Here is a 26,991-nt window from a genome sequence, read left to right as displayed (position 1 = left end):
TGCTCATTCAGAGAGTTTGCAACTTCAAGACAGACAGATGAATTCAACTATATTGCATCTTGAGGCAGAGTCTGGGTTCTTGGGCTGACCCAGGAGCTAGGGGTGAGGATGCAGATAGCAGGGTTCTTGGGCTGTGTGCTGTGCTTAGAGCACTGAGCTGGGTCTTGGTCTCAGAGAGTAAAAGGTGAGTACAGCTTTGTCTGTACACATAGAATCACAGAATCTGACAGCACATTACTGGCCCATCGTGCCTGTGCTGGCTCTTTGAAAGAGTTTTCCAATTAGTCCCATTCCCCTGCTCTTTCCCCATAGCCCTGCAAATTTTTCCTTTTCAGGTATTTATCCAATACCCTTTTGAAAGTTATTATTGAATCTGCTTCCACCGCCCTTTCAGGCAGTGAATTCCAGATCATAACAATTCGCTGCGTAAAAAAAATTCTCCCAATTTGCCCCCTGGATTTTTTGCAAATTATCTTAAATCTATGACCTCTGGTTACCGACCCTTCTGCCAGTGGAAACACTTTCTCCTTATTTACTCTATCAAAATCTCTCATGATTTTGAACAGCTCTATTAAATCTCCCCTTAACCTTCTCTGCTCCAAGGAGAACAATCCCAACAACATGTGAGAGTTTGTGGGGAGGATGCACCTGTCACACACAAACACAAAAAATTCATGGTTGGAAATTCAGCCTTTATTAATAAAACTTTCTACAATATACAATACCGAGGGATCTACAGTCCAGGAGTAATAAGTGAAAGCAATATATAAATGTAAATGTGACTGCACTGAACCACATATTTCAGCATTCCCTGTTCCTTGAAAATAAACTTTAAATTACGACACACATAGTTTTGTAATTGCCGTATAATTTTCAAAATGTTTTGAATCGGATAAAAATAAGAAAAATCATCTTTTGTTTGGGCTGTGAGGAGAATTGTTTCCCCATTTGGCCAAACCCGTCATCTGTACTGTTGCAAACAGTCAAAGTTCAACTAAACGCTCTCTTCTGGAAGAAGCTGCCCTTTAATATCCGCCCACAGCAAGTGTTTCGATAAAAGGACTGGACCAAGACTGGACCGCGATATTATACCTGAATTATTATGTATGAGCTAGAAAGACGTCAGCTGGGCGTGGCGAAGGGCTGTCCCTCCCTCTGCTGAACAGGGGAACGGGTCTATCCTTGAGTCTGGGAGGAAGGAGCTCTCCAGGGCAGAGGATCCTCCGGCCCATTCCCACCCGCAACTCGGACGCTGCAGGTGAGTGAGATCCAGGGGGTCCCTGGGCTGGAAGGGAATCCCCGGAGGGAGGTGGGGGTCCAGGTCGGGACACTCTCCCCCGGAGGGAGGTGGGGGTCCAGGTCGGGACACTCTCCCCCGGAGGGTGGGGGGGGGGTCCAGGTCGGGACACTCTCCCCCGGAGGGGGGGTCCAGGTCGGGACACTCTCCCCCGGAGGGGGGGTCCAGGTCGGGACACTCTCCCCCGGAGGGGGGGTCCAGGTCGGGACACTCTTCCCCCGGAGGGGGGGTCCAGGTCGGGACACTCTCCCCCGGAGGGGGGGTCCAGGTCGGGACACTCTCCCCCGGAGGGGGGGTCCAGGTCGGGACACTCTCCCCCGGAGGGGGGGTCCAGGTCGGGACACTCTCCCCCGGAGGGGGGGTCCAGGTCGGGACACTCTCCCCCGGAGGGGGGGGTCCAGGTCGGGACACTCTCCCCCGGAGGGGGGGGTCCAGGTCGGGACACTCTCCCCTGGTTTGAATGTGATGATTTTTGGGCTGGGTCCCGTTCACTGGAGGTGGTTGATGGTAAATGAGGTTTGTGTCTAATGATGGGCCTAAAAATAAGGGAAAGATCGGAGAAGAACTGACGACCGAGCCGCAGGTTGTCCGGTGCTCGGTGATGTGATGTGACGTGGCCCCGTTGTCCCGGGTTTGAGTTAAGTTAAACCTTCTTGTTCTGTGTTCTCTGGTGGCGGGAGTTTCACTGATTTCCTACATTCCCCAGTAATTTCATTATCAAATGTTTTAACCCAATGATTTAATGTGTTTTTTTAGTTGCATTAAAGGGCCTATTTTTCCGTTTTATTCGTGCTCTCCTCTTCCGCCAGACCTGGTTTCACTTTCTATTCAGCAGTTTTACAAACAACTCTATCTTAAGTTTCGTTTCTAGCACTTGGCAAGTTCCAAGGCCAGATTGTCTGCACTCATTTATAATCACAACCACCGGCTTCTAAATTATTGTCTGAATGTCTAAGCTATCTCTGAACTTTTATAACGTGGACTGGTTCTGTTCTGTTCCAGGTTGTGTCAGCACCATGGCCACCTCATCGAAGATTACGGATAAAATCCAAAATGATTTTTTAAATTGTAAAATATGCCTTAATATGTTTAAACATCCTAAAATGTTGCCATGCCTCCACACATACTGCCAGGACTGCCTGGAGAGGCTGGCAAGAGGTGACAGGAAGATCCGGTGCCCAGAATGCAGGGTTGAAGTAGATGTGAGTGATGGGATCAGCAAACTGATGACCAACTTCCATATCAATGGCCTTCTGGATATCTTCCAAAGCAAGGAGAAGGAAGATGTGACTTGCACTCTTTGCCCACGAGGAAGGAAATGCAAGAATTCTGCAATGGCCGAGTGTCTAGGTTGCTCCAATTACATGTGCCAGTCCTGTAGGGACAGTCATCGGTCTGCTCACCCAACCCACAAGATGGTCGATCTGTCGAGTTCCAACACAGGTGAATGTGACGCTGAGATGAGGATGCAGAAGAAACTCTTCTGCCGGGCTCACCCCAAGAACCCAGTCAGTTATTTCTGTAACACCTGCAGTTCTGTAATCTGCTTCAGTTGTTCCTCACAGTCTTGTACTAATCATAAAGTAGTTGCAATGAACTTAGCAGCAGAGACCAAGAAACCTGCAGTGAAGAAGCTGATTGAAAGACTCAGGACCGATATTCAGTCATTGGTCCAACGAGAAGATGACCTGAATGAAGCGATGGACAGAGTGAAAGCTACAGAACGCTCCATGATGTCCAGTATAGAGAAGACTCTGACAGAGGTTGTAAACAATTTGTTTAAACAGGGGGATACCATCAAAAAGAATGTCTCAGATTATGTCAGTGAACAGGAAGAGTTATACAAGGCTGCTAAGTTTGATCTTCAGCTTCAGAAGAAAAAGGCACAAGGCACCAGAGAATTCTCTGAGAGGGTCATAACGGCTGGTAAACAGAGGGAAATAATGTGTTTGCAGAGCATTATAGAGGATCAAATTGGCACATTGCAAGCACTGAGCAGCCCGGCCATAAACAAAGCTGGTCCCAACCTGACTGTCAACAAAGCAATGGAAGACCTGATAGCACAAGGTAATCTTTTCAGTATCACATTTGGTGACAAACCTGTCCCTGAATCCCAGCCGACTCCTTCTAATACTGGGAAGTGCAAATGTCCATCGCAAACTCTTCAAGCAAACATTCCAATGGCACAACCCCAACAAAGGGCAGTTAGTCTGTATTCCTTTAACACGGATCTTGAATTTGACGACTATGATCCAAAATTGACTGGCATCAGCACTTCAGAAAATGGAGATATCATCGTTGTAGATGAACAGAATTCAGTTCTAAAATGCTTCACAGACGGTGGATTGTTCAGGACGACTATCTCACTGCCAGATGAAGATGACGACCCATGCAGTGTTGCTGTATGTGATGATATCATTGCCTGCTCTGTCAAGAACAAGCTTTATCTACTGGACATGGATGGTGCATTTGTGAAAAAGCTTTTCCTCCGAGGTTCAGAATCAACATACCCCCTTGCTGCTTATGAAGGTGAATATGTGGCCGTCAGTGAAGGAACTTTATGTTCTGTCTCTCTTTATGATCTTGATGGGCATGTGGTTGGCAGAGTTAAACCGTACGGTTATGAGGGGATCAGATTTCTCTTCATTGCAATCAACAGTGATGAAGATTTCATCGTATCTGATTGTGGGAAGAAATGTATTGTTATCTTCTGTAGGAGTGGGCAAATCATCAGTATCTGTGACGAGATCAATGTGAATGGAATGCAGTGTCCCCTCAACCCCTACAGTGTCTGCGTGGATCGAAGTAACAATATTTATGTCACTGAGCCCTGTAGGATCCTCTTATTTTCACCAGAAGGAATATTTAGGAAGGAATTGTTGAACGCAGAGGATGGGCTACACAAACCACGTGTCATTACAGTAGATGAAGAGGACAATCTAATTGTAACCATGGGCAACGGGTTTGTTCATGTGTACAAGTTGACTCTGTATTAACATCATAGCTGCTGGGGTAGAATCCAGGGTGAACATACATCTCATCTCACCGCACATACTTGGAAATATATCGCCATTCCTTCATCGTCGCTGGGTCAAAACCCTGGAACTCCCAACCTAACAGCACTGTGGGAGAACCTTCATCACACGGACTGCAGCAGTTCAAGAAGGCGGCTCACCACCACCTTCTCGAGGGCAATTAGGGATGGGCAATAAATGCTGGCCTTGCCAGCGACGCCCATATCCCATGAAGCAGGCTGGGTGACAAAGTGGATTAGGCACCTGCTTCTGACATCTGGCATTTGGGTTGGAATCGAGCTCTGAGCAATGGGGTGAAAGGCTCAATCTGTCTGTAAATAAACGCACTATGTAAAATAAGTTTGAGAAATCTCGTAACAGTTGCAGCCCTATCACAAAACTGCTCTTAATTTGGCATTGATTGACACTAGATGGCAGGTATGGGAAATGGAATATTGTCACACTGTTACACTAGGGATGTCTTGAGGTTGGGCCTGAGGCAGAGTGGAGCAAGCTTTATTCTTAAATGTGCTACATCTGACCTGGGAGTGCTTGATGCTAACACTGGGTACCCAAAATTGTTCCATTCTCCAACACTTATTTGAAACATTCCAACATTTCAATGTTTTTGTTCCTTGCCTAGCTATTAATTTTAAACCAGCTAAAAATTGTATTTTGAAACTTTTCATTCCTACTATTGGGTGCTGTTTAATGGCGGAGAATTGTTTCCTCTTCAGTCTCCCATTGTGTTGTTTGAGGGCTGGGGTGTACATGATTATATTGGCCAATGGGATTGCTGGAAAGTGTCACTAACATATGGAAAGTCATGTGATCACTATTGCCCAATTGGACTCCTGGGGACCAACATTGTCAATTGGACTGATCACTATTGGGCTAATTTCTTCCTTATTCTTTTGACCAATTCGTAAAACTAGAGACAGTAATATGTAAGACAATTCACTTCATTCATTATTGTTTCAAAACATTCATCTTAATACTTCACACAGAATAATACACATTTAGCCTTACGTCTAAATCGTCATGTAGAGAACTTCTAGCGGGAAATTGTGAGCGTCACTTATCCAGGTCTGTTCACGTTACCTGGTCTTGAAGGTAGTCAGAAAGTTCCTACTGAGTGAAATGTTGCATCTCTTTTCATACTATTTTCTTTCATTGTCTAGTTCCTGCTGGATTCAACACCATTGAGTGTTTGATGACCCTTCGATCACTGAACCGATTGCTGGACAGAGTTGGGGGCCCCGATCCTGTCACACCGTGCTGTCACTTCCTACCCTCGCTCTTCCCAAACCACAGCCTTTGTTGTACAAGCTTTTGATGTCACGGCCCCTTGCAAACTCTACAGTAATTTCCTTCTTTTACACTTCCCCCCACCCCCCCACACCGTGATCAAAAGCCTATGTTTTAAAAGCCTATCTTTTTTATAGCTCCATATTATATTATTAATGCCAACTAGCTTAATAATCTATATGTGCCTATGATGTCCTGATACACTACCATGTCCTCCAGTGTTATCAGTGTCATTGAGGGGAAAGGACAGGATTTGCGAGCACACAGTTTAAACCAATTCTGCTACATTAGCTGTTCTGTCCTGTATTAAAGTAATATAAAAACATATCTATATTCCTACAATCCCATGATTAATATTGGTGAATAATTGCGCAAAAGGGACAAAAGCCTTTTTTTCTAGTATAGATTACTTAGGGCATAGGAAAGGCATTTAATTATTTCTTTAAATAGTTAGCATTTAATTCATTTTAAAACAAATATTTCTTAAATAGGGCACCAAGTGAACAGATCTAAAGAGATGCCCATGGAATTTTCACATGGGGTTCTCCCGAGCTTCTGCTGTAACATCAACGGAAGGTCAGCAGAATCCACGGAGAAACGGCCAAAGTTAGGGTGAGAGATCAGGAGGAGTCCTTGGAAATTCTACCGTGCTGTTGAACTCTCTATCTTCTGACTCCGGTCAAACCATATGACCAGCTCTGACCTTCACTATCTAACACTTGCCTGGGGAAGGTCTACATTGGTCGTTCATCTTGGTTTAGATCTCCTGCTGAGCAGAGAGCTTGGGTGTTGATGATTGGTGTAGTCACATTGCTGATTATATATCAGTGTAAAAGTCTTTGAATGCAACAACGGACCAAAAATGTCATTATTGTACTGGCTGAATAATTATCAAACATTCCACTGTATCCTATCTATTGATTGCATCTCTGTACTTTTTTCTATCCTTCATTATTAAATACAATAAACATAATTGAAGTTCCCCAATGGCTCAGTGAGTTTATCCAGTGAGCTACGCAGAGCAGGACGGCCCTAAGTTCAATGACAGATCTACGCTGAATGATCTGATCTCACCTGGACCCAAGTAGCTTCGCATACGAAGAGTAAAATTGGCCATGGTCTTCACTCTTATTTGCCATCCAGCAACCGTGAACTCTCGAGTCCTGAAAGTCCAAGGGGATTCACCAGGTGACTTTCAGGGCTCTAGTGTTCATGGTTGCTAGATGGCAAACAAGAGTGAATACCATGGCCAATTTTACTCTCCTACTGGACCTCCAATGGAGCGAATGTAAAAAAGGTAACACAGACTAGGCCAGTATTCCCTCGAATGTAGAAGATTAAGGGGTGATCTAATTGAGGTGTTTAAGATGATTAAAGGAGTTGATAGGATAAATAGAGAGAAACCATTTCCTCCGGTGGGGGGAGTCCAGAACAAGGGGGCATAACCTTAAAATTAGAGTCAGGCCGTTCAGGGGTGATGTCAGGAAGCACTTCTTCACACAAAGGGGAGTGGAAATCTGGAACTCTCTCCCCCAAAAAGCTGTTGAGGTTGGGGGCCAATTGGAGCTTTCAAAACTGAGATTGATCGATTTTTGTTGGGTGAGGGGATTAAGGGTTATGGAACCAAGGCGGGAAAATGGAGTTACAATATATATCAGCCATGATTTAATTGAATGGCGGAACAGGCTCGAGGGGCTGAATGGCCTCCTCCTGTTCCTGTGTTTCTATGAAAGCCCTGAGTTTTGGGGCTCTGCTGTACGTTTGTGTGGTTGGCATTGTATCCTAAACATTCATTTCTTTTTGCTGACAGTCCATGATTAGAACTGATATCAATGATATTGGACATAAGCATCACTGTTAACCACACACTACGTAGGATTCGGTCTTAAAATTTAAGTGCTTTTTCCAGTAATCAGTGTAAGTGGAATTCGGAAACAGCTCAGGGCCCCAATTTTAACTTTATTCTGATTGGCAGTCTCGGGAACATCTGGTCCTAAACATCCCACCCTTTTCACTCATTATTCCCAGCGACAAAATGAACACGGCCGGTAGTTTAAAGAAGAGACTTTTATTGCTGTTAATTAAATAAATCGCTGTCTGAAGTGAAGAGATTAACGATCAAGTAAGTCTCATAGAGACAGGAATCTCACCGATGGGTCTGGTAAATTCCAGGGATGTTGCAGAGCTGCAGTTGAGGGAGTGTCCATCTGGTCTGCTGTGGAATTCTCTATGTAGTTATCAGACTCTGGAATTCTGCAATTTCAGTACAGTTGCTTTCACCTTTTTAGTTTTTTGAAATTATTTTCTCCCCCATTCCCCTCCCCAATACGGCAACGCCCAAAGACAAAAGCACAGGGGAGGCACCCGCTGACCGCAGGGAGATGCATGAGAGTGGTCCAGGCAGCAACTCTCCCTCCAATTTGCCTTCACCCCTGTGGGACCATGGCCTGGCTTCTCCTGTGGGACAACACCAAGTCTCTGATTCACTCTGTCCCCTACAACAGACATCCTGCGACACTCACTAAACTATATATGAAGAATGCGTTGTCTGACTAAATGAGGCATTTGAGGGCGGTCAGTTTTCATCGAACCCGTACCCCAGTGAGAGTCAGTGCCCGTGGAACCCGTACCCCAGTGAGAGTCAGAGCTCGTGGAACCCGTACCCCAGCAAGAGTCAGTGTCTGTGGAACCCGTACCCCAGCGAGAGTCAGAGCCCGTGGAACCCGTACCCCAGTGAGAGTCAGAGCCCGTGGAACCCGTACCCCAGCGAGAGTCAGTGCCCGTGGAACCCGTACCCCAGTGAGAGTCAGAGCCCGTGGAACCCGTACCCCAGCAAGAGTCAGTGCCCGTGGAACCCGTACCCCAGTGAGAGTCAGTGTCTGTGGAACCCGTACCCCAGTGAGAGTCAGTGCCCGTGGAACCCGTACCCCAGTGAGAGTCAGAGCCCGTGGAACCCGTACCCCAGCGAGAGTCAGTGCCTGTGGAACCCGTACCCCAGTGAGAGTCAGTGTCTGTGGAACCCGTACCCCAGTGAGAGTCAGTGTCTGTGGAACCCGTACCCCAGTGAGAGTCAGAGCCCGTGGAACCCGTACCCCAGCGAGAGTCAGAGCCCGCGGAACCCGTACCCCAGTGAGAGTCAGTGTCTGTGGAACCCGTACCCCAGTGAGAGTCAGTGCCCGTGGAACCCGTACCCCAGTGAGAGTCAGTGTCTGTGGAACCCGTACCCCAGTGAGAGTCAGAGCCCGTGGAACCCGTACCCCAGCGAGAGTCAGAGCCCGCGGAACCCGTACCCCAGTGAGAGTCAGTGTCTGTGGAACCCGTACCCCAGGGAGAGTCAGTGCCCGTGGAACCTGTACCCCAGTGAGAGTCAGAGCCCGTGGAACCTGTACCCCAGTGAGAGTCAGTGCCCATGGAACCCGTACCCCAGTGAGAGTCAATGCCCATGGAACCCGTATCCCAGTGAGAGTCGGTGTCTGTGGGACCCGTACCCCAGTGAGAGTCAGTGCCCGTGGAACCTGTACCCCAGTACGAGTCAGTGTCTGTGGAACCCGTACCCCAGTGAGAGTCAGTGTCTGTAGAACCTGTACCCCAGTGAGAGTCAGTGTCTGTGGAACCCGTACCCCAGTGAGAGTCAGTGCCCATGGGACCCGTACCCCAGTGAGAATCAGCGCCCATGGAACTGAACCCCAGGGAGAGTCAGTGCCCGTGGAACTGAACCCCAGGGAGAGTCAGTGTCTGTGGGACCCGTACCCCAGTGAGAATCAGCGCCCATGGAACTGAACCCCAGGGAGAGTCAGTACTTTCAGGAGAGCAGAAAATTACGCAGATTGTGACACTCTCAAATACAATTGCCTTTTTAAACAGTAATTTTCCCATTTCTCCGTGTATATAATTAACCATTCTCCTGAGTTTACAGTCACAGTAATTCAGGGAAGAGCTGTGGGTAGGAAGCAAGGAGCAGGGTTTACAAATGTTTAAACACATACCAGAAAAATCAATCCTCCCGTCACCGTCCACATCTCCATCTGACACAAAACTGTCTGTCTCCGAGTCACTCAACGCCCGGGCTTCTGGGCAGAAATACTGAAGGAACAACCTTTAATAAAACAGGAGGCCATCATCAAAACCCTGAGAGAGGAGAGCACCTGTGTGTGGCATGTGTATGTGTTATGTATGACTGTGTTATATGTGTGTATTATGTATGTGTTATGTATGACTGTGTTATATGTGTGTATTATGTATGTGTTATGTATGTGTGTTGTGTGTCATGTATGTGTGTGTTGTGTCTGTGTGTTATATGTGTGTGTTATGTATGCGTTATGTATGTTGTGTGTCATGTATATGTGTGTGTTGTGTTTGTGTGTGTTATATGTGCGCGGATCGGATCAGCCTGGGCTGTGATGACCTTCGTGGTTGGATATCCTGCTGACAGTTACGGTCTCTTCTCACACATGAAGAACGGCTTCTCAATAAATTTAAGAAAAACTGAGCCTCACTCGAGTCCTGATAACTCATTCCCCAATTAACCTGTCCTGTTACATTCACCGTCTACGATGGGTCTTACTCTCCCCTGTCCTGTTACATTCACCGTCTACGATGGGTCTTACTCTCCCCTGTCCTGTTACATTCACCGTCTACGATGGGTCTTACTCTCCCCTGTCCTGTTACATTCACTGTCTACGATGGGTTTTACTCTCCCCTGTCCTGTTACATTCACCGTCTACGATGGGTCTTACTCTCCCCTGTCCTGTTACATTCACCGTCTACGATGGGTCTTACTCTCCCCTGTCCTGTTACATTCACTGTCTACGATGGGTTTTACTCTCCCCTGTCCTGTTACATTCACTGTCTACGATGGGTCTTACTCTGCCCTCTCCTGTTACACTCACTGTCTACAATGGCTCTTACTCTCCCCTGTCCTGTTACATTCACTGTCTACGATGGGCTTTACTCTGCCCTCTCCTGTTACATTCACTGTCTACGATGGGCTTTGCTCCGTCCTGTCCTGTTACACCCACTGTCTACGATGGGCTTTACTCTGCCCTCTCCTGTTACATTCACCGTCTACGATGGGTCTTACTCTGCCCTCTCCTGTTACATTCACTGTCTACGATGGGCTTTACTCTGCCCTCTCCTGTTACATTCACTGTCTACGATGGGCTTTGCTCCGTCCTGTCCTGTTACACCCACTGTCTACGATGGGTCTTACTCTGCCCTCTCCTGTTACACTCACTGTCTACGATGGGTCTTACTCTCCCCTGTCCTGTTACACTCACTGTCTACGATGGGCTTTACTCTGCCCTCTCCTGTTACACTCACTGTCTACGATGGGCTTTACTCTGCCCTCTCCTGTTACACTCACTGTCTACGATGGGCTTTACTCTGCCCTCTCCTGTTACACTCACTGTCTACGATGGGTCTTACTCTGCCCTCTCCTGTTACATTCACTGTCTACGATGGGCTTTACTCTGCCCTCTCCTGTTACACTCACTGTCTACGATGGGCTTTGCTCCGTCCTGTCCTGTTACACTCACTGTCTACGATGGGCTTTGCTCCGTCCTGTCCTGTTACACTCACTGTCTACGATGGGCTTTGCTCCGTCCTGTCCTGTTACACCCACTGTCTACGATGGGCTTTGCTCCGTCCTGTCCTGTTACACTCACTGTCTACGATGGGCTTTGCTCCGTCCTGTCCTGTTACACCCACTGTCTACGATGGGCTTTGCTCCGTCCTGTCCTGTTACACTCACTGTCTACGATGGGCTTTGCTCCGTCCTGTCCTGTTACACTCACTGTCTACGATGGGCTTTGCTCCATCCTGTCCTGTTACACCCACTGTCTACGATGGGCTTTGCTCCGTCCTGTCCTGTTACACTCACTGTCTACGATGGGCTTTGCTCCGTCCTGTCCTGTTACACTCACTGTCTACAATGGGCTTTGCTCCATCCTGTCCTGTTACACCCACTGTCTACGATGGGCTTTGCTCCATCCTGTCCTGTTACACTCACTGTCTACGATGGGCTTTGCTCCATCCTGTCCTGTTACACCCACTGTCTACGATGGGCTTTGCTCCGTCCTGTCCTGTTACACTCACTGTCTACGATGGGCTTTGCTCCATCCTGTCCTGTTACATTCACTGTCTACGATGGGCTTTGCTCCATCCTGTCCTGTTACACCCACTGTCTACGATGGGCTTTGCTCCGTCCTGTCCTGTTACACTCACTGTCTACGATGGGCTTTGCTCCATCCTGTCCTGTTACATTCACTGTCTACGATGGGCTTTGCTCCATCCTGTCCTGTTACACTCACTGTCTACGATGGGCTTTGCTCCGTCCTGTCCTGTTACACCCACTGTCTACGATGGGCTTTGCTCCGTCCTGTCCTGTTACACTCACTGTCTACGATGGGCTTTGCTCCATCCTGTCCTGTTACACCCACTGTCTACGATGGGCTTTGCTCCGTCCTGTCCTGTTACACCCACTGTCTACGATGGGCTTTGCTCCGTCCTGTCCTGTTACACCCACTGTCTACGATGGGCTTTGCTCCGTCCTGTCCTGTTACACCCACTGTCTACGATGGGCTTTGCTCCGTCCTGTCCTGTTACATTCACTGTCTACGATGGGCTTTGCTCCGTCCTGGCCTGTTCCTATTCCATGTTAATGTTTAGAGGGAAGTGCAGTGTTTCCTACTTGAGCTCGTCCTTCTCGATGAAGCCGCTGTTGTCGTTGTCGAGAATGTCAAAGATTTTCTTGATCTCTTCCGCGGATTTCTTGGCCAGGCCGGAGGTTTTGGAAAACTTCTTGAGATGGAAGGAGCCGGGATCTGGAACAGGACAACGTTAGTGACAGGAGAGGAACATTCATGGGGTGGGAGGGAGGTGGGGGAGAGATGCCCAGAGTTCCTGGGGGAAACCAAGGAATCCTTAAATTGACCAAAGTTTGTTCGATGCTCATGAAACAGCTTCAGAGAAGGAGCAAAGAGTCAAGTAAATGATATTAACATTCTGTAGCACCGTTCTATAATACATTTAAACCCAGATAAAAATATGATTGTATAGGATTGGTGTGTTACAGGCAGGGGTCACTGTGTTACAGGCAGGGGTCACTGTGTTACAGGCAGGGGTCACTGTGTTACAGGCAAGGGTCACTGTGTCACAGGCAGGGGTCACTGTGTTACAGGCAGGGGTCACTGTGTTACAGGCAGGGGTCACTGTGTTACAGGCAGGGGTCACTGTGTCACAGGCAGGGGTCAATGCGTTACAGGCAGGGGTCACTGTGTTACAGGCAGGGGTCACTGTGTTACAGGCAGGGGTCAATGCGTTACAGGCAGGGGTCACTGTGTTACAGGCAGGGGTCACTGTGTTACAGGCAGGGGTCACTGTGTTACAGGTGGCACTAAGCAACATACATCAGGTAGCTCCCAGACTCGAGCTGAGTTAGCTGATCTCAACAAACACGGTGGTACAGATGTTACAATTAGGATGAGTGACCCTGGGGTAGGGAAGGGGGTAAATGAGCCCGGGTCCCACACACTAGGGAGAGGCCTCAGATGGAACCTGATCCCAGTGAAACTGCAAGAGTCAACAACAGCTGGAAATAAGGAGAAAAATTATTTTTTAAAAGTGCAGCGAGTGACTTTACCGTTGCATTCAGTGAGGGCAGCAGTTACATCACCAGCAGCGAGGAAGTCAGTGACCTTCATCGTAAACCTATGAATGAGAAATGATCAGACTCATTAAAGTCTGGAATGTGCAGCTTTTTATCATTCATTCAACTAATGTTCTAAGCTCTTGGCAACTGGGCACTAACTCTGTATAGGAAGATCTCCCAGTCCAACTCTCTCTATGTGAAGATCTCTCTGTTTAACTCACTCTAGAAACAGGAGGAGGCCATTCAGCCCCTCAAGCCTGTTCCGCTATTCAATTAGATCATGGCTGATCTGTACCCAATTCCATTTACCCGCCTTTACTGCATATCCCTTAATCCCCTTGCCTAACAAAAATCGATCAGTCTCAGTTTTGAAATCTTCAATTGACCCCCAGCCTCAGCAGATTTTTGGAGGAGAGAGTTCCAGATTTCCACTCCCCTTTGTGTGAAGAAATGCTTCCTGACATCACCCCTGAACGGCCTGGCTCTAATTTTAAGGTTATGCCCCCTTGTTCTGGACTCTCCCACCAGAGGAAATAGTTTCTCTCTATCTACCCTATCAAATCCTTTAATATCTTAAACACCTCGATTAGATCACCCCTTAATCTTCTAAACTCAAGGGAATACAAGCCTAGTCTATCCAACCTGTCCTCATAATTTAACCTTTTTATCCCTGGTATCATCCTGGTGAATCTGCACTGCTCCCCCTCCAAGGTGCCTCAGATCTCACTGCCTGTTAAAAGACTCCAGTTTGCTTGGATGTCACAGGGAACACAAGCCTGTGGAGAACTTCCTTCACTATCTAGTGATCATCAATATTTCTGTAGTGAATTGAGAAGTGGGAGGGAGCTTTAACTCTTTAAGAGCTCCTTCTGTTGCTTCACTATATGAAGGTCACACAGGACCCTGTTATAAGTTAACCTGTGTTGTTAAGAGCTTCATTTTTAATTATTTCACGCACCCAATAAAGTGCAATGGAATACTTAATCATCTTAAGTGTATTTCTGATGGTACTTCAACAAAGTAGATTAAATACCACTCACCCTTGTACTCTTCTGTGTCTGAGTCAGGAAGTGAACACTTGCATCTGCTGTTAGCTGTGATGTTGGCCTTTATATACAGGCTGTGATGCACTGTTTTTAATGGCAGTTACAAAGGGGAGGAGACCTGGATCGTATAAACCATTGAGGTGGTGTGAGAATGGGTCTGATGAGGTCAGAGTTTGCCCTGCTTACACTGCAGACAAAGCTGAGCAGGATTGTACATCGAGAGGGCGTCTGACTGGGAGATCCCAGCTTCCACTCCCTACCTCGTGGATCTGCCCTCCCCACACCAGGCAGGAAGCTATTTAACGGACATATTAATCCATTAACAATAAACAGGATACCGCCTCTGTTCATATACTGATGTCTACTTGTCCTGGTCAATATTTATCCCTCAACCAATGTCATTAAAACAGATTATCCAGTCATTATTGCATTGCTGTTTGTGGGATCTTGCTGTGCGCAAATTGGCTGCCGTGTTTCCTACATTATAACAGTGACTACACTTCAAAAGGACTTCAATGGCTGTAAAGTGCTTTGGGACATCCTGAGGTCGTGAAATGATCTGTATAATGCAAGTCTTTTGATTCCTTTTTACCTGACAGTGTCTTAATAGATCTCTCAGGAAATCCCAAAACGCATCACCTACAATTAATTACCTGGCAGTGCCGTCACTCTGGTTATGAAGCTAAACATGGCAGCCAATCTGCACACAGCAAGATCCCACACAGCAATGAGATGAATGCCCAGTTAATCTGTTTTTGGTGGTGTTGGTTAACAGAGGAATGTTGTCCAGGATAGTGGGAGAACTCCCTGCTCATCTTCAGCTGGTGCTGTGGGATCTCTTACACCGTCCTGAACCACTGGAACAGGGAGACGGGGCCCGTGTTTAATGTCTTATTCGAAAGACGGCACCTCCGACAGTGCAGTGCTCCCTCAGTATTGCACTGGGAATGTCAGCCTGGAGCGGGGCTTGGTTAATAAAGCAAATGGGTCCAATTTTGTCCTTTCAAACCGATTGCTACGATATTTGTACAGATGTTTAACACAGATGAAAAGAGGGGACAAATGGGAAAAAAATCCCCACCCCTGCCAGCCCGATAGAAAGTATTACGGCAAGTTACTCATTTGGTTAAGTACGTAGCCTTACTCAACTAGAAAAGTTACAAGTCCCTCCTTATATTCAGTGTACGGTGGGGGTTTTCATGGTGAAAGGGCTACAGCAACCTGGGCTGGAGGAGAGAAACATCAGCCAGCTCCCGAGCACTATCCAGTTATCTCCAATAGAAAGTCCACGTGTGTGTGGGACACTGGGTGAGGTCAACATCTTCCTCGGCCGTCATGACCCCCATGGTCAAATAGCCTGCCGACACACTCTGTCGGGGCTCACATGTGAAGAATGCATTGGATGCACTAGCGAGGTACCAGCGGATGCTCTGCCCCTGGGCAATTGTGCCCCAGCTGCAGTCAGCGCCTTTAGGGCAAGAAGAGAGAAAACTGGGGGAGGGGGGCAAGAAATCGATTTCAAAAAGAGATTTCGGGTTAACGACCCGTCAAAGACAATGAGCAGAAGGGGTCAGTGTGTGACTCAAATAACAGCAGCTTATAGGCCGACTGCCCCTGGTTTGCTTATTGACACCATGACTATAGATAAATATGCACATTTATATGATCACACAGGTGTGTAATTCATATAATCACACCTGGTGCAGATCCTGTTCTGTATTAGATGAAGCAAAGTCACCTCAGTTCTCAATACAGCATCCTTAATATAGTGACTGTCCCCGAGTGCTTCACAGAGGTAAAAATAGACATGGAACTTTGGTAGAAAAAGAATTAGGGAAAGTGAATGAAGGTGAGGTGTTGAGGGAGGTGTTGAGGGTGTTGGGAGAGAGGTAGTGAGACAGACAGGGTGCAGGAGGAGAAAATCAGCAAGGGTTCCTGGACAGTGACTCCGGCTGGACAGTGACTCCGGCTAGACAGTGACTCCCACACCGACTGGACAGTGACTCCGGCTAGACAGTGACGCCCATACCGACTGGACAGTGACTCACACACCGACTGGACAGTGACTCCGGCTAGACAGTGACTCCCACACCGACTGGACAGTGACTCCGGCTAGACAGTGACGCCCATACCGACTGGACAGTGACTCCGGCTAGACAGTGACGCCCATACCGACTGGACAGTGACTCACACACCGACTGGACAGTGACTCCGGCTAGACAGTGACGCCCATACCGACTGGACAGTGACTCACACACCGACTGGACAGTGACTCCGGCTAGACAGTGACTCCCACACCGACTGGACAGTGACTCCGGCTAGACAGTGACTCCCACACCGACTGGACAGTGACTCCGGCTAGACAGTGACGCCCATACCGACTGGACAGTGACTCCGGCTAGACAGTGACTCCCACACCGACTGGACAGTGACTCCGGCTAGACAGTGACGCCCATACCGACTGGACAGTGACTCCGGCTAGACAGTGACTCCCACACCGACTGGACAGAGACTCCCACACTGACTGGACAGTGACTCCGGCTAGACAGTGACTCCCACACTGACTGGACAGTGACTCCGCTGGACAGTGACTCTGGCTGGACAGTGACTCTGGCTGGACAGTGACTCCGCTGGACAGTGACTCTGGCTGGACAGTGACTCCGCTGGACAGTGACTCCGCTGGACAGTGACTCTGGCTGGACAGTGCATGTGTGCGGCTGTCAGATGAGGACAGGTCTGAGTTTCATTGAATGTTAAGCTGATCTCACCATCCTGTTAAAACACACCACGTGGGGCTATTCCTGGAGCCAGTGTCCAGTTCACACATTAATAGGGAGCTCTGTCCCACAGACCCAGGAGTTTAAATCTACTTTACTATGTTATTATATTATTACCTTACTGTATTACTATGTAACTATATTACTGTGATACTATTTAACAATATTGCCATGTTACTATGTTACTATATCACTATGTCTGTACAGTGAGGTCCATTTGCCTGTTATTATGTAGGTTAACCCTCTTCATTATACAGCCTGTCCAGCTCCCTCCCATTATTGCACTGATAGAGATTGGAAATGGAGGGCTTTCACTGCTGTTTAATAATTGCATCAAACACTATTAGCTGATCTCCTGTGGCATTGCTTATGGATGGTCTGGATTCTGAGCATGATTGTGATATTTTAAATTCATTCTCGGGATGTGCTCATCACTGGCAAGGCCCAAGGACATTATTTGGGTTTTTACGATAATCCGAAGAGTCAGGATCACTTTTACTGATTACCAGCTTTTCATTTCCAGCTTTTTTTAAAAACTGAATTCATATTCTCAACCTGTAGGGTGGGATTTGAACTCATGTTCTGGGCATTATTAGTCCAGTAATGGAACCATCACACTACCGGCTCAGATGCTAAAATGGGACTGGGATTGAATCTAGCCTGTCCCTTTGAGGCCACCGCTCAGGTACTCCCTGTGACCCATCAGACACTCGTCTCGGAGGAAAATTTCTGTAGATTGGCAACTCCTTGTAAATTACTGGTGCTTGTCTGGGGGAAGAGTCCATGTTATCAAGGTCAGGAAAATCTGCAGGAAATCAGTGACTTTCTTCCTTTTTTCTAATACTTTTGACCCTTTAAAGATTGACAATTGACAAGCACTAGTTGGAGACTTTTCTAACAGTGTTTCTATATATTTTGGGTTTGTAAATTAGATGCAAATATATATAAACATAAATCAGTTTAATCTTTATTTAGTGATGAAAACTCCAAGTCCATCAGTGCCACATCATTGATTATAATAGTATGAGAGGGGAGTGTTCTAAGACCACCTTACTTAGTGGCTCAGTGTTGCCCATGATTCAGTGGGCAGCACTCTCGCCTCTGAGATCATAGAAGGTTGTGAGTTCAGGACTTACTCCAAAGCCTTAAGCCCGTAATCCAGGCTGACACTCCCAGTGCAGTACCGAGGGAGTGCTGCACTGTCGGAGATGCTGTCTTTCGGATGAGACATTAAACCGAGGCCCCGTCTGCCCTCAAATGGACATAAAAGATCCCAGTGGGGCTATTCCGAAGAAAAGCAGGGGAGTTCTCCCCGGTGACCTGGCCAATATTTACCCCTCAACCAACATCACTAAAAAATAGATGATCTGATCATATTGCTGTTTGTGGGATCTTGCTGTGTGCAAATTGGCTGCCGCATTTCCTACATTACAACAGTGACTACACCTCAAAAAGTACTGAATTGGCTGTAAAGTGCTTTGGGACATCCTGAGGTTGTGGGAGGCACTGTATAAAGCAAGGCTTTCTTTCTTTCTGTAACTTATCCTGGGAGGATGTCTAGCCGATATCTCTTTCTCTCTGGAGCTTCACTGCAGTGCAGTGCAGACTCTGTCTCGATCTGCCTTTTCTTATCACTACATTCTGCTCTGGCCACAATGCCCCATTGTTTCCCAGACTTTACATGAACCTGATCACATTAAGAGAGTGTATCTGCCCAGATGGTGCCCATCTGCTGAATTAATACTCTGCTGTCCTTGCAATTGGAATCAGTAAAGACCAGTCACCTCATCTCACAGCACATTCTTTCTGGATCTGGTTATGATTCACCTTTGGGAATCTGTCAGCTCCCAGGTCTATTCCTAATCCAGTACCAGTCTGTCTCATCCCACATTCCAATCTTAGCTTTACCTTCACTACATCAATTCCATATGTTGGCGCTATGTTCTAATGGATTTGTTCAATAATTCATCAGTAGAGACAGACCTTGTTTTCTGAACCTCGACACTATCCACAAGGACGTTTGGAGGCGTTTCTCTCTTATATGCTGGCCGTCCTCTCTCTTGGATATCATCTGTTCCCTTATCATTTCCCCGTTCAAGGGCCATCTGCTTGAACATGCTGCCTTGTTCACAATTGCAGAACATTAACTAGACATTGATTAGTTATTTTTTAAAGACTATTTCATCATCATGCTTTGTAAACAAAAGGTTAAAAGTCTACACCACTCCAAGATACTCAGTAACTTGATTATATAGAAAAACAATGCATTGCAGTGTTGGGCCAGCAGACTGAAAGTCCCAATGCTAGGAGACTGGAAACAGTAGAGAGGAACCACAGGGGAGATAGTCTGTCTGTCTCTGTCTGTCGCTCTCTCTGTCTGTCTCACTCTTTCTCTCACTCTCTTTTTCTCTGTCTCCCCGTCTCTCTCTCTGTCACTCTCTCTCTCTGTCACTCTCTCACTCTCTCTCTGTCACTCTCTCTGTCACACTCTATCACTCTCTCTCTCTTTGTCACTCTCTCTCTCACTGTCACCTCACTCTCTCTGTCACTCTCACTCTCTCTCTGTCACTCTCACTCTCTCTCTGTCACTCTCTCTCTCTCTGTTACTCTCTCTCTGTTACCCACTCTCTCTCTGTTACTCTCTCTCTCTGTCACTCTCTCTGTTACTCTCCCTGTCACTCTCTCTCTCTGTTACTCTCTCTGTCACTCTCTCTCTCTGTCACTCTCTCTCTCTGTCACTCTCTCTCTCTGTTACTCTCTCTCTCAGTTCCCCACAGGATGGCTGATCTACTTTGCAGGGTGCAGCTGCTGTAACTCCCTGGGCCCACAGTCAGCTGGACCTTTACCAATCTAAGGAAGGCTGCACCAGAACCACTGGGACTGGGGGAGGCTGAGGGTGTGGATCCCCTATCGATAGACGGCCTGGGGGATCCGTAACCCTGGGGTCTCCCCCCTTTTCTCCACCACATTCCCGGGTGACGGGAGCCTTCTTCTCTGTCAGATTTTCCAGGTTTCCCTCCCCCTCTGTTACTCTGTTGTAACCATTTACCCCTCCTCTGGACCAATCTTTTGTTTCTTATCCCATCATCCCCTCCTTTTGCCTCGTCCCTTTAGTCATTGAATCACTCCTGCCCTCCACCCCATCACAGACCTTCCCCTTTGTCCTTTCCTCCACCCTGTTCCCTTTTCCCTGGCTCTGTACTTGCTTAAAAAACTGTTCATCCCTAACACCAAGGAAAATACTGCAGATGCTGGAAATCTGAAATAAAAACAGAAAATGCTGGAAACACTCAGCAGGTCAGGCAGCATCTATGGAGAGAAAGAGAGAGAGAGAAAGAGAGAGAGAAACAGGGTTAACGTTTCAGGTCAATGACCTTTCATCATCTGTAATGTTGGACTGGAAAAATAGGCTTGTGAACAGAAATCCAAAACCTCCAGCCTCCCCTCACCTAACCTGATATATATATATATAATAAATATAAATATATATAATAAATATATATCTATATATATATATATATTAAAGAATGATTAGCCTCTTATCCTCACACACATAAGTAGTTAAATTGCACATGCAGCATTTAGGTAGCAGCAAAGCATGATGGGATACTTGACCATTATGGGAGCAGTCCGTGACCCACACTGTAAGAGCTGACAAACGCAGGTCTGTTGGATTTATGGCCACCCCCTCGCTTATCTCCAGAACACACTGGGGAAAGTTTATCCAAGGCCGAAGCCGACATTGTTCATCCTAACGAGCTCACTTCGGATGATTAAGGGAGGAGCGGTGGATATCTCCAAGGTTACCCCAGCTCAAAAGGGAGTCAGAAAGGAGCAGCTGCTCGGGACTTTGTGAAGACCCTTTGTGTAGTTTCAATGTCTGGGACTTGTGTTTATTGATAAGGGTCCTCCTCAGGAATGTGAGATGTTTAATGTCATGGGACGACCCAAGGGAGCCCCTGACAAGTGAGTGGCAGACTATACCACCCAATGAAACCCACTGTAGTTACGTAGACCTGTACCACCTTCCACAGCAGGTGGGTATTGCTTATTGAAAGGTATAAACATGCTTGTAGTGCTGATGTTCCTTTGAGAGTTAGTCACGAGCTTGAGGAAGTTTACCACTCTCCCTTTGTGCACAAGGTTTTCTAATAAACTTTAACTTGGTCAGCAGTTCCGTCTCCGTCTGGTTTTGCTCCAAAAATTCGAGTCTAATAGTAACACCTTCCAGTTCTGATGAAAGGTCATCGACCTGAAATATTTAACACTCTTTCTCTCCCATTGATGCTGCCTGACCTGCTGAGTATTTCCAGCATTTTCTGTTTTAATCTTCCCGGGGTCAAAATCCCCAGTAACCTCAGCACCTGGTGAACAAACCATTAGCCCAGCTGTTGAATGTCGAATGGCAGCAGCCTGACTACCTCGACCCGCCTGATCGAGGATCCTCTCCCTCTCACTGAACAACTTGTTTGTCCCTGTGGATAAGTTGTCCAGCCATGTGTCTCACTGTCTTTCCTCACTTACTGATCCACCTACGACGAAGCAGAAGGATGGAGTTACTTTGAACTTTAAACATTTTTAACAAGATTGGTATTTAAATAATCAGGTCTGTGGTTTCACGAGAAAAGTGTCATTTCCAGGTCTGCCTCGTAACTCCAGCTGCCTGACTGAGTCGGTGTTTCACATCTACACAGAGTGTGAGAGATCGCAACCCATCATTTGAAGGGGCTGCTCCTCAACTTCTGGCTCCACCTCAGACCCACGCTCCTGATCTTTGGCCGCCCGGTGCGGAGGAGGGAGGAGGAGGAAGGCCGGGCAATTCGGGGGGACTTCCTCATGGCTCTGCTCCTGACCCTGGCCAAGCTGACCATCCATAGGTCACAGGTGAGACGCAGCCCCTGGGGGTGGTCACTCTGCCTGCCTGCTTCTGTCCCTCGGCCTTGTCCGTGCCCGGGTGGCCCTGGAGAGGGAGCATGTGGTGCCTGCCAGTACATCTGAGGCTTCCTGTGACCAGTGGGCACCGCAGGGTCTGGAGTGTGAACTAGACACAGCAACAACATTATTTAAGTTTCTAAGTTTCCGCTTTCCTTTTGTTTAAGTTCTGTTATTAGTTATGTCCCTTTAAAAAGGGGCCACATTTATTATTTGTTTTTTAGCAACCCAGTGTATTAGTACTGGCTAAATTATAAAAGGCACGCAGACTATTACAGCAACGTGCTGTTCCACCATTCACCAGTAGGGAGCATAACTGAGCTGTTATTGTCTTTGAAGGTGGCAGGACAAGTTCATAAAACTATTAAAAAGCGTAGGGGATCCTGGACTTTATTAATAGAGGCAAAGAGTACAAAAAAGCAAGGAAGTTAATCTAAATCTTTATAAATCACTGGTTAAACCTCAGCTGGAGTATTGTGTCCAATTCTGGGCACCGCACTTTAGGAAGGATGTCAAAGCCTTAGGGAGGGCACAGAGGCGATTTACTAGAATGGTAGCAGGGATGAGGGACTTCAGTTATGATACAGACTGGAGAAGCTGGGATTGTTCTCCTCAGAGCAGAGAATGTTAAGAGGAGATTTCATAGTGTTCAAAACTATGAGGGGTTTTGATAGGGTAAATAGGGAGAAACTTCCCACTGGCAGGAGGCTCAGTAACCAGAGGACACAGATTTAAGATAATTGGCAAAAGAACCAGAGGGGACAAGGGGAGAATATTGTTTTTACGCAGTGAGTTGTTATGATCTGGATTGAACTGCCTAAAAGGGTGATGGAAGCAGTTTCAATAAAAGGGAATTTAATGAATACTTGACAAGGAAAATATTGCAGGGCTATAGAGAAAGGGCAAGGGACTGAGACTAATTGAAGAGCTCTTTCAAGAGTCAGCACAGGCACGTTGGGCTGAATGGCCTCCTTCTGTGCTGTAAGGTTTGATGATTCGAACCCATTCTTTCTCAGGATCTGTGGATCTTCCTTTCCTGACATTCAACCTCTTCCTCTTGTAGTATCGGTAGTGATGCTAAGTCTGACCTCACTTGACAGTTTACCAGCCCGTGTGTCAGAAAGGGAGGAGAACAGGATCCCAAAAATAACCCGAATGAAACATCGACAGCAACGGAGCTGATGATGTGAGGAGCTGGTGGGTTGGGAGAGGGGTTGGTGTATTAACACTCACCGCACCCGACAACACATGACTGTTCTCCTTAAATAAGCTTGAGGTCATTTCCTAACCTGACTCAGAACCTCTCGATTATTTCCACACCACTGTTTCCAGGCCCATCCTCTCACATGATGCAGAACTGAGGGTAATAAACTGGGCTGCGTGCTGACAACTTGCATAACCAGGCCGACTAGTCCTGGTAATGAGGGAGGGAAAACCACAGACATTTTGTTTTCCTCTTCCCAGTAGATCAACAACACTATCGTGCATTAATACAGTGCTTTTAACATTGTAAAACGTCCCAAGGCGGTTCACAGGAGCGTAATGAAACAAAGTTTGACACCAAGCCACATAAAGAGACAGGTGAACTAAAGATTGGTCAAAGGGCTTTTAAGAAGCGCCAAAGGAGGAGAGAGTGGTTCAGGGGTGGAGAGGTTTAGGGAGGGAATTCCAGAGCCCGGGGCTGAGGCATCTGAAGGCACGGCCGCCAATGGTGGGGTGATGGAAATCGGGGATGTGCAAGAGGCCAGAATTGGAGGATCGCAGAGTTTTCGGAGGGTTGTAGGGCTGGAGGAGGTCACAGAGATCGGGAGGGGGCGAGGCCATGGAGGGATTATTGCACTCCCAACTGTCGTTGGGGACGAGTTTGCAATCATTTTGCACCACACTCACCGGCATGGGCTGGGTTGTAAGGACTGACATTGTCTCGGCAGTCATTTTGAGCACTGCGTTTCAGCTAAGGTGGATTAATGGTGGAATAAAGAGAGGTCTGAGGGGTAGTGTTGGAAATGAAAGCGATGCATTGGGGTAGATTTCATCACACTCGGACAGGAGCTGCACTTAACCCATGGAAAAATCTACCGTAGTGTTGCCATAGAGGGTGAGCATAGGAACAGGAGGAGGCCATTCAGCCCCTCGAGCCTCTTCCGCCATTCAATGAGATCATGGCTGATCTGTATCCTTACTCCATCCACCCATCTTGGCTCTATATCCCTTAATACCCTCGGCTAGTAGAAATTGATCGATCTCAGATTTAAATCTATTAATTGAGTTAGCATCTACTGCCTTTGGTGGGAGAGTTCTCCACTCTTCAACCACCCTTTGTGTGAAGAAATGTTCCCTAACTTCTCTCCTGACCGGCCTGGCTCTGATTTTAAGGTTATGTCCCCTTGTCCTGGACTCCCCCCACCAGCGGAAAAGGTTTCTCTCTATTTATCCTATCAATTCCTTTCAAAATCCTAAAAATCTCAATCAAATCACCCCCTAACCTTCTATATTCCAGGGAATACAAGCCTAGTTTATGAGCTGACACACGAGATGGAGATGAGGATATTATGGGATGTGCTGGATAGGGTGTGAGCTGTGCCATACCTGACAGTACCTGATGCTCACAGTGAATGAGAGCCACAGGAATTTAGAATCTAAAAATCCTTGAGAATGCAGAATGAGAATACATTTCTCCCACCTCATCTCCTCAGTATTAAAACCTTTTACTCCTTCTGATTAAAGGATTTACAGCACAGGAACAGGTCACTTGGTCCAACTTGGTGTTTATGCTCCACACGAGCCTCCTCCCTCCCTACTTCATCTCACCCTATCACCATATCCTTCTATTCCTTTCTCCCTCATGTGTTTATCGAGCTTCCCCTTAAATCTATCACCGTTTTATTCCACTGGAATGCAACAGGAACCGGAAACCAGTTGGACCGAACCCTCTGGGTTCTGATCGCGAACTTTACCAGAAAGCACGAAAATAATTAAATTCACTGAAATAATTTGGGGAATTTCAAAAACGCTCTGCTGTTTGCCATGCTCCTCATCATTATTTTAGAATTTTTGATGCAGGAAAGTTGGGTGACCATAGGTTCAGTTGCTGCTGTGGTACTGAACCAAACTGACCAGCAGGATCTCAAGTTCCAATTTCTGTGCTGAGTTAACTGTTCTCAGCTGAAACAACACCATTGACATCATAATTGGCCTCAGAAAACCTTGGGCTAAGGAAGTGGAAATGCCCACCACTGTTGAATAGCTGGCACTTAGTGTCTGGTCTGGACTGACCCGTAAAGACTCAGCAATGGGTGAGGTACTGAAGGGGCCACCAGCTGTTGTGGAACCTGTATCTCAGAAACAGTCGGTACCTTCAGGGGTGAGAAGGGGAGAGGATTAGAGAGAAGAAAAAATAATGTTGAAACATTGGAACTTTGACCAAAACTAGTTGTGCTGCTGATCTGAGAGGCTCCAGGAACATCCAATCTCAGTCAGTCCTTGCCCCAATCCCATCTAAACCCTTGATTAACAAAGTCTGCTGCTGCCTGAAGTTCACGGACCCACTCAAAATAAAATCAATTGACAAAAAGGTTGCATGTTTCCAAATAAATTTATCATCTAAATATTGGTGGCAGAGAGGTGGAGTTGGGGGTGCTCACTGTACCCCCAGTGCACCACCTCCTGCCATCAATAGTTTCTTTGTGGGAGAGTTATTATGCCTCTTACTCTCTCCTGTAACTTTCTTTTCCTGTTTGTGGTGATTCATCCAGAGACCAATTTTCATATGTGAACCTAGACAGCAATTGGCAGCGGACTATTCTACCACAGAGTGTATCATGTGTGAGCCTTAGACTGTGTGTGTTATCAGACTATTCTAACACAGGAGGCCATTCTTATCTATTCAGTCGTAGCCAGCGAATCACCTGCAATGGCTTTTCTTCCCATTCCCGCTCCATTATCTCTGGAGTTCCCCCAAGGATCTATTCTTGACCCCTCCTATTTCTCATCTACATCCTGCCCCTCGGTGACATCGTTCGAAGACACATCAGGTTCCACATCAGGTGGTGGTGAGGTAGAGCTGGGTGTCGTCAGCCTAGGTAAAGACACCGAGCTCTACCTCACAACCCCTCCACTGTCCCTCATTTGTCACACTGCTTGTCCGACATCCAATACTGGACAAGCAAAAATTTCCTCCAACTAAATATTGGGAAGACCGAAGCCATTGTCTTTGGTCCCTGCTGCAAACTCCATTCCCGACCCACCGATTCCATCCCTCTCCCCGGCCACTGTCTGAGGCTGAACCAGACCGTTCACAACCTCGGCCTCCTATTTGACCCTGAGATGAGCTTCCGACCCCTTATCCGCTCCATCACCAAGACCGCCTACTTCCACCTCCGTAACATCACCCGTCCCCGCCTCTGCCTCAGCTCATCTGCTGCTGAAACCCTCATCCATGCCTTTGTTACCTCCAAACTGGACTATTCCAATGTTCTCCTGGCCGGCCTCCCACCTTCCACCCTCCATTAACTTGAGCTCTTCCAAAACTCTGCTGCCCCGTATCCCAACTCGCACCAAGTCCCGTTCACCCATCACCCCTGTGCTCGCTGACCAACATTGGCTCCCTGTCCGGGAACGCCTCGATTTTAAAATTCTTATCCTTGTTTTCAAATCCCTCCATGGCCCTCGCCCCTCCCTATCTCTGTAACCTCCTCCAGCCCCACAACCCTCCGAGATCTCTGCGCTCCTCCAATTCTTGCCTCTTGCGCATCCCCGATTTTAATTGCTCCACCATTGGCGGCCGTGCCTTCAGCTGCCTAGGCCCTAATCTCTGGAATTCCCTCCCTAAACCCCTCCCCCTCTCCACCTCTCTCTCCTCCTTTAAGAGGCTCCTTAAAACCTACCTCTTTGACCAAGCTTTTGGTCACCTGTCCTAATATCTCCTTATGTGGCTCAGTGTCAAATTTTGTTTGATAATCGCTCCTGT

At 47.2% G+C, this 26,991-nt stretch overlaps 2 protein-coding genes across 2 annotated transcripts; one reads left to right on the top strand and one right to left on the bottom strand.

Annotated features, from left to right (window-relative positions):
- Positions 1-1,137: 1,137 nt before the first annotated feature.
- Positions 1,138-6,601, top strand: LOC137305467 (E3 ubiquitin-protein ligase TRIM56-like). Its single transcript, XM_067974305.1, has 2 exons — positions 1,138-1,258; positions 2,300-6,601. The coding sequence occupies exon 2, from the start codon at positions 2,314-2,316 to the stop codon at positions 4,291-4,293; it is 1,980 nt and encodes a 659-aa protein (XP_067830406.1). The 5' UTR covers positions 1,138-1,258; positions 2,300-2,313; the 3' UTR covers positions 4,294-6,601.
- A 1,070-nt stretch (positions 6,602-7,671) lies between these two features.
- LOC137305470 (parvalbumin beta-like) lies at positions 7,672-19,222 on the bottom strand. Its single transcript, XM_067974308.1, has 5 exons — positions 19,074-19,222; positions 13,259-13,326; positions 12,308-12,440; positions 9,606-9,715; positions 7,672-7,872 (listed from the first exon to the last, which is right to left on the bottom strand). The coding sequence occupies exons 1-5, from the start codon at positions 19,205-19,207 to the stop codon at positions 7,847-7,849; spliced, it is 471 nt and encodes a 156-aa protein (XP_067830409.1). The 5' UTR covers positions 19,208-19,222; the 3' UTR covers positions 7,672-7,846.
- Between the last annotated feature and the right edge of the window lie 7,769 nt (positions 19,223-26,991).

Source organism: Heptranchias perlo, chromosome 40, assembly GCF_035084215.1.
Source record: "Heptranchias perlo isolate sHepPer1 chromosome 40, sHepPer1.hap1, whole genome shotgun sequence".
NCBI lineage: Eukaryota > Metazoa > Chordata > Chondrichthyes > Hexanchiformes > Hexanchidae > Heptranchias > Heptranchias perlo.
Note: the sequence above shows the minus strand (reverse complement) of the source record. Positions and strands in the feature narration are given on the sequence as shown.

Bases quoted from the DNA above. Each gene is read 5' to 3' on its own strand.
- LOC137305470 (XM_067974308.1), bottom strand. From the start codon at position 19,207: ATGTTCAAGCAGATGGCCCTTGAACGGGGAAATGATAAGGGAACAGAT. The intron at 13,327-19,073 runs GTCTGTCTCTAC...TCTCATTCATAG, and splicing joins GTCGAGGTTCAGAAAACAAG to GTTTACGATGAAGGTCACTG. The intron at 12,441-13,258 runs GTAAAGTCACTC...GTCCTGTTCCAG, and splicing joins TGCCCTCACTGAATGCAACG to ATCCCGGCTCCTTCCATCTC.
- LOC137305467 (XM_067974305.1), top strand. From the start codon at position 2,314: ATGGCCACCTCATCGAAGATTACGGATAAAATCCAAAATGATTTTTTA.